The sequence below is a fragment of the Ceratina calcarata genome, unplaced genomic scaffold (assembly GCF_001652005.2).
Source record: "Ceratina calcarata isolate Rehan_Ccalc_2016 unplaced genomic scaffold, ASM165200v1 scaffold260.2, whole genome shotgun sequence".
NCBI lineage: Eukaryota > Metazoa > Arthropoda > Insecta > Hymenoptera > Apidae > Ceratina > Ceratina calcarata.
Genome location: NW_017148113.1, coordinates 183011 through 191016, shown reverse-complemented (window position 1 = coordinate 191016; position 8006 = coordinate 183011). Strand labels below are relative to the sequence as shown.

Genomic DNA, 8006 nt, shown 5'->3' with positions numbered 1-8006 from the left:
GTATATACTAAGTTTTAGTCTTTTTAATGTTAATATAACATCCAATATTTTATTGTCTATTTTATCTGAATTAAAATATAAAACGTTAATGAAAAATCAGTGAAAGAAATACTTTCTGCAAGATGTAAAATGGAATCGGTTCGAAGGGAGGGCCGAGAGCGGTGCAAGCAGGTGCGAATTATTTATTTGGTGGCCAGGTGAGACGCGGGCGTCCCTGAATCCGAACGTAACTTAAACTACGAGCAAACAAGCGTCTAAGTATATGCGTGGGCACGCGAATCGCGTGGGTGTCCCTCTTCTAGCTCTAACTATGCACCTAGCTTTGACCCAAGGGCACGACAGTCGATATTGCTCGAGTTCTCTGATGTATTGGGTCATAAGTACCGTTCAAAGGACGCAGGAATGCGTTTAATTTATGTTACGCCGCGATTACTCACGTGTCTCAATAATTACGCGAATCATGCAAATAAAGTATGCTTGCAAATTTCGATGAACGTTTTTCTGTTAACACAAGAAAACGAATTCTCTCGTCAGATTCAGAGAATTTCACGTGTCAATATTTCAGTTCGGTTTTTTAATCAATTAAATACAAGTTTTGATGATCTTACGGAATTTACGATATAAAATCGCGTTCGAACGGATTTCACGATTAAATTTATTATACACGCACGCACGCGTGCGCGCGCACGTGTTTCATTCTGGCGCGAATAAAATATGTATAACGTTTAAAAGGGATGCGGGCAGCGTGATATTGCGTACACGCGTGCGTGACCAGAGCCGTGGCACGAATTACGAGGCAGCAGGAGCGTTCCCAAACTTGGAAATTCGAGACATTCCTAGGCCGTGACACATCCGCGTGTGTGTACACACGTATGTGCAGCACATAACTATGTACAGCGGGCAACAAAAGTATCCTCGATCAGAGATTCACTTTCCATTATTCAATTCAATATCGATTAGCGATTTCTCATTTGCAATTCGTTTTCTCATGGCGAATTAAGAAACCGATTTATTGTAATCAATCAAAAATGAAATTGCAAATTACCTTCGCGATAATAGATTGATTTTTCTGTATTGTATGAAATATTTGTATTGCTGTAATATATCTTGTAACATGCGGGCAATCCGAGGGACTGTGTCTCATTTTTAAAATACTTTCATTCCTCAGTGATGATTTTCTACGATATAATAAATCTTGCGATAAATAAATTAAACGAACGTTAACTTTCTTTGGCAAGTGTACTCGTAATGACCAAAAATCGAGTCCGAGAAACGGGTTCGAGGGGAACCCGTCGCAGCCGTAAATCTATAAACAGCCCCGCATACCTATGGTGAACCCACGGAAAGTTATTACAGGAATTTCAGCCAAGAAAGAATGCGAGAAAGAAGAGAGAGGGAGGGATCGCGTGAGAGCGAGAGAATTTTCCTAAACACAGATGTCGAGCAGATGCCGCGGCACGTTCGGCTGGGAACATGTAACAGTGGAAAAACCGAGCCACCAGTGCTCCAACTTTTAATCGATTAAATATCTACAGATATTTTATCGCAAACTTTATAGAAGATTATAATACATATTTAAAGTTCAAGCTTATTAAACTTTGAACGTCTTTAATAAAGAATGAAATGAGAAATTGAACGTATTTGCTAATTAATTTACATTTGCCAAACCCTAACGCTTGCAAATTAAAAAATGTGGCTGTTAATTCTTTTAAAGTTCTATTATGAAGTTTGATGAAAGATTGAGTAACATCTCGGATTGTGTGTGTTGTGTGTCGAGATTGGAAAAGGAACGAGAGGGAGCTTACGTTAGCGGTTTCGGGGAACGAAATTTCGAGATTTCGAGGAACGCGAAAGTCGAATAACCGTACTTACATTTACTACGTACGCCGGGCACCGGGAGCTTGTTGTTCGCGTGCCAAACGTGCACACAAAAACAGAAACGAACCCGAGGAGAGTTAATTCCCTGCTCGAATTGCCGGATATAATGTTAAAGGGGCACAAGTGCATCGATGCATGCATAAGCTGCTTTCGATAAAAAATTCTCCTATTATCAACATCAGATCAGATTGATTCGCCTATTTTAAATTTAAGTCTGTTTCACGTAATGCGATTCAACATTGATTACGGTATATTTAATTAAGGAAATGCCATTGTCAATTTCAAAATGACAACATCATTTTGAAAATCGATATAATTGGTCTTTCCACTTGCAAATAAAATCGAACTCCAATTCTTTCGTCTACAATTAAAAGCTCGCCTCTTAAATTTTAATGCAATTAATTTTCCTACGATTAAGAACTGTTCCTCTTCTCATCAATTAAAGATTCTACTTCGATGTCCATAATTTTCAACATAATATAAATTGAACCAAGTACCGTATTTATCGAATTATTCTGTATCGCAATAGATTGAATTTTTCCAATGATTTTCCAAACTTTTCCGTTCTCGTTAGGGCATCGACGGTTTTATTTTCGCGTTCCGAGCTCCGCGAGCGTGGTCACCAGATTTCTCGAGTTTTTCATCGACGGCTACGCGGCAGCGGCCCTGGCGACTGGAATGCGGGCGCGGCGAGTCCTCGGTGTGTGTATATGTACCAGCAACGAACACAAACGCGACCACGGCTGTACGTGGATGTACACACGCTCGTGAAACCTTTAAGGGGCGCTCACACCGTGGCTGACCGTTTCGGTGAATCTATTATTGGGTCAGACCGTAATTTATGCGGTTTTTCTGAAAGCTGATTTCAAAACAGCGGCTCGCCACTTTTCTGTATACCAAAGTCAACGGGTCTCCTGAAATTCACCGAATTTTTATGTATTTTTTGCAATACGCTTTTACAAAATAGTACACTTGAACTAAATCCAAAGAGATGATACTTATCGTACGGTGGATTCCATTAGAGGAAACATGATTGGGAACGTTTACACGTTTTCTCATTATTACACGTCATTCGATGACAGACGTCAGGCAATTAGATAAAATCGTGAAAAATACAAACTGAATTAATCATACATAAACAGTAATTTATATTTAATTAATACATCCATTACGTTCCTAACACTTGACCTAATATTTAATCTACATACTTAACGGATTTAATAATAATTGATCGATACACAAATCCTTGTAAAAATCATCCACTGATATGATTGAACACAGTTTTCCTATTATATTCAAATAGAAATTGATACGACGCCTTTCACTTAGAACGAGTCTCTCCTGAATTATTATTATTAAAGTTCCTGTCGTCAGGTTTTAACTAATTTCGTATCCTCACATTTAGGAGGATCAGTCGGCGCATGTTAGAGACCGGGGCAATAAGAAGTACCATAAAACGACGTATTAAGTAAATTTATGGACTCACCTGTCTCTGGGGTCGATCCACGTCGTCTTTCTTGTGTTGTGATCGATGAAGTACACTTTTCCGTCGAAGTCCTGGGCGACGTCCCACCCTTCCGGAAGCGGTATCTCCCCATTCCGTCTCCTTGGCATATTTCACTGCGCTCTAAATCCATCCAAAACTCTCTATCAGCGACCCGCTCGACAGTCACATACACACGTTACCGGCCAAAAGTTTCGCGAAATCCCCCTCCGCCTTTCTTATCAATTGCAACTCGAGATCGCAAATATTACCTCTTGTATCAACTTGGTAATTCAACAGATGTATCTTTGGCATGTTTTTTACTTAATAAATTACAACTATCAACGCTTCCTTGTTTCTTATATCAATTTGTAACACGTGTGCTTAAAATCTGTTTTACATAATAAATAAAACATCAAATATCTTTTCTAGTTTTGTCCATTAAGAGACGTCGATGAGCATTCTGTGCAATAAAAAAAGTACTGATACAGTCGTTTTTAAATTCTCTGGAATCGTGATTGCTCTCGAGTATAAAATTCTCCGTTAACTTTCTTATCAACTTGAACTTGACATTGCAAATATTAATAGAACATCATTTTATCTTTCTGCATTCCACTGAAAAATCTCTCGAGGTTTTATTCTCCCAGATCAGTTTCGCTAATTCCATTATCAATTTCGACGTGCAAATATCGACAAAGCTTTCTACATAACGAATTCTCGATTTCTTCTGGATTTAATTTCTACTTATATTTTCACGTGTAAAATCAAACAGCAACGCGAGGTGCATATAATTGTTTAGAATTAATACTCTTCCATGCATATTTCAATGAAACATAGAAACTAACATAACCTTATAAAATAGAATTATAAAGTTTGTTAACGGACTCTTGATACGAGATATTGAAATTTGAAAATAGTCTCGACTTTTCAAGGTTGCAACATCAGCCGTTGCACAATAGGAATTACACAACGGAATTAATAAGCGCGTCACATTTTGCTCTCTGACGGATATCAAATACTCTATTAAGTCCCTTATCAATTCGAACTTGTCGCGACAAATACGGAATTCCTTTGTCCTCGATTGGACAGACTGTGTGTATAAAATAATTCATTTTAAGTATAATTACAAGCTTTTGGCCGGTAGCGTACGTATATGAGTACGTATGTATATATCAGCGCGCGCGTACACACATTCCATTGCTCATACAAACAGGGAGAGATGATAAAAAGAGAGAATAGGAGAAAGATTGAGAGGGATTCGAGTTACAGCCTCGGACTAGGAGATAGGACACATTTCTAATTCTACAGATAATTCAGCACATGGCTTGATAATAATTTTACTACAATTATCAGTCACCTTTTACATTAATCGACTCCAATACGATTTTCGTCAAATTTTAATTACAATTCCATTATAGAAATGATTTTTCCACTCCATCTGAGAATAATTGTAACATCTCAATTAGTGACAATAATTTGAAAGGACTGAAATTGATTCAGAGATTTGCATAGTCATACAGGAAGACTCAAATCCAATTTCAAATATCTAAATAGAATGACATGTCACAAATTCGTTAGAGAAACTCGACGTATTAAAACGAACGAAACGTCTGCTTGATTAAATATTCAAACTCCTGGCAAATGGTTTTTGCAAGAACAGTTCATTTTACGAGAATACCGTGTCTTGACGGAAGAAAAGATTATGAAAGATTATAACTGCATTGAACGATCGACGGAATGCACGAGTGGAAGTTTAATAAACTAGAAATTGAGTCGTTCGCTGATCAGACCACTGGCCTATCGTTTTATTCGAGGCTGTACGCAAAGAGAAGGCACGCAATAGTGATACACACCGATACGCGGTGGAATGGAGATAGAAAGGATGTGTTGCATGCCACTGAACGCACACACGTGCGCTCTCGCACATACGAGTCGAATCAGAGAGAGAGAGAGAGAGAAAGAGAGAGAGAGAGAGAGAAAAGGAAAGGCACAATAAATAAAATAAGCGAACGATAGAGAGAGAATCACGTGCGTATGTAGATCAATTGTTATTTATACGTGCGTGTATCGATTCACAGGCAAGCTCGGAGATCGCTAAACGAATCGCGAGAGATATTTAACTAAAGAGAACGATGGCTCGTAACATATTTATGCTCGGGGCGAGCGTACGCGCGCCACGAGGAGAGTTTCTAAAATATAGAAATAGTAAGTCAGCGTGAATTTATCAAGGAACGTACGCGTGTACAGCGAGCGCAGCAACTGTCGGCGCATACCAAACGCTTTTTCGCGAGAGCCCAAGTATCCCCACATGGAAGATACTTCTGGAGATCGGTCACCGATCACAGATCTGCTTCGACTCAATGAATGTACGAACGTAAAGATACGCGGAACGCCGTGCTTTTTGTAGCCACTGTACGCACATACGCGAGATATATATAAAGTATGTATACGCATACAAACGGGGGTTCTCGCATTCTCTCTCCCGGTTCGTCTCTCTCTTTTTGTTTGGCCACATACTGTTTCTCCGTCTCTCTCCTCTCTCTCTCTCTCTCTCTCTCTCTCTCTCTCTTTCTTTCTCACTCGCTCGGTCGGTCGCCCGCGCGCAAGTTACTCCGCCATCATGAATACCTCATTATCATGAGCGGAGTGACGTCAGAGTCCCCGCCTTCAGATTCCTCTCGAGCGGAATTCCACCGTTAACATAGCTGACCGTCGTCGAAGAAAAGTCCGCCGTTGGTATCTCGCCTTGAGACGCGGGGTCCTACATTTGCACGAGAGAACAGCCCGTTACATTATCGTCACACTTTGTTTTCTCGTATTCCTCGTGTGTTCCCTCCTGGACGTAGCACCGGTCACTCGTTTAAAAAAATAAGTAGACCAGGGTAGCACGATAAACACCACCGAATCGATTACGTCTCGAATTCGAGAATCACACTTTCACCCTTTCGTCTCACTCGTCGTGCGGTTCACTAGATTCTATTTCACACTCTCACCCTCTTCTCCTCGCCTGTTTACCTGCAGCAGCATCTCGCGAGGAGCGACGACGACGTTTCTCTTCTCGCTGGCGGCTCTCCTGAAACGCGATTTCCCGAAGGACCCGGTGGTTACACGCGACGGCGGACAGGTTCACTCTAAAAATACTTGCGGCACTGGTGCCGGCGAACGAACGGCCGGACACTTACGTACTCGCGAAGAGGCTGTCGGCGGATTCCGAGTCTCGGTCTCGCGGAAATTGCGAGCCGGCGTTGCGAACGACGGCCCAGCGGTCGTTCTCCTTTTTCGTACGGCACGAGTTTCACGGGGCTGCGAAACGGGACAGCATCCGCGACCCGCTTTAATAAAAAGAAACGCACTCACTGACGCCAGTACATTTCACCTGGTTTTCACCGGCGGGCTTGACTCTTCTCTCAAATGTCAGAATTGTCCGCGTTACGTTACGAGCTCCGCTTTTGCTCGCACGCCACCGAGCACTGTGTTACGGTTACCGCGAGGCCAGGCACTTGGGAAACACACACGCGCGCGCGCGCGACACTCGCTGTCAAATTATCCCAGCTCGAGTAAAAACGAGTGAATCGCGGAAAGGGTTACGTGGGGCACGTACTTACGCGCTGCACCGCCACACTTGCTCGTTTCAGGTTTCGACGTTAGCTGAACCTCGCGCCAACTACAAGCATGTCGAGCGTTTGAAACATGCCACCGGACGGACGACGACGACGACGACGACGACGACGACGGATTCGTACCGTGCGCGACTCTCGCCTCGCTCCCGCAAACGCAAACCAGGCTAGCCTCTGTCCTGCTCGCACCGCGTCCCCACCAGAAGGTTCGCTGGTTCGTCTCGCTTCCACTTGCACCCGATCGGCCCTACCACCGCGACCCGAAACGCTCTCTCGTGTCTCTGACCGCTGGTGCACGAACGACGACGGGAACGGACGAACGCCGATGCCCTTTCGACGCCCGGTTTCACATATTTTCTGCTACTTCTACGTCGGCACCACCGTACGCTCCATCAATTCACCGATGTGTGCGTAACACGTGTACACATTGCATAAACGATTCCGTCGCTCCCCACTGCTCTCGAGAGTCGTTCAAAAAATAATGCACATCCCGTGCAACGACTGGATGTACAGAAATATGTTGGATGCTTCTCTCATAATGTTCCATTGAATGTTTCTAAACACCTTCTATAGGTGTTATGCGTCGTCGTTTTTTCCTTTATCGTTTTATCGGGCGGACGATGGAAGTGGGGTTGCGTGGACAGGATTAATGATCGCTGTTGTGCGAAATGCAGGTGCACCGTGCTCCGGGGGACCCGTTGAACATCTGGGACGAATGAATAAACCGCGGCTGGTAATCCGTCGCTCGGCGCCCCCGAGAGAATGTCTCGCTAAGCCGCTGCGGTATTCGCATACTGCTTCCTCTTTGCCTTTCTTCTCTCCCTCTTCCTCCTCCGAGCCCTATCTCTCTCCATTGGAATTTCTGTATCGAATTATTGTATCAATCGACACGAATAATTGATACGACTTGCTACGCTTTAAATGAAACCTTCATATAATTGTTTGTAGAATTAAATCAATTTTGTCCAAGACGAAATTGATCAAAATTATTATGTATAATTAAAAACTGTAAAATCTCTGTAATTTTG

The 8006-nt window shown here is 42.6% G+C and overlaps 1 protein-coding gene across 2 annotated transcripts in view; it reads right to left on the bottom strand.

The window, feature by feature from the left end:
* kibra (WW and C2 domain containing protein kibra) overlaps window positions 1-7976 on the bottom strand; it is a 42826-nt gene extending 34850 nt beyond the window's left edge. Inside the window, exons 1-2 of one of the 2 annotated variants that reach the window (XM_018021776.2) lie at window positions 5990-7976; window positions 3365-3505 (exon numbers count right to left, since the gene is read on the bottom strand). In XM_018021776.2, the coding sequence (XP_017877265.1) occupies window positions 3365-3492 (128 nt within the window). In that variant the 5' untranslated portion in view covers window positions 3493-3505; window positions 5990-7976. Of the gene's footprint in view, window positions 1-3364; window positions 3506-5598; window positions 5691-5989 lie in introns of those variants that run through there. The other variant, XM_026812174.1, reaches the window with a different exon arrangement.
* Between the last annotated feature and the right edge of the window lie 30 nt (window positions 7977-8006).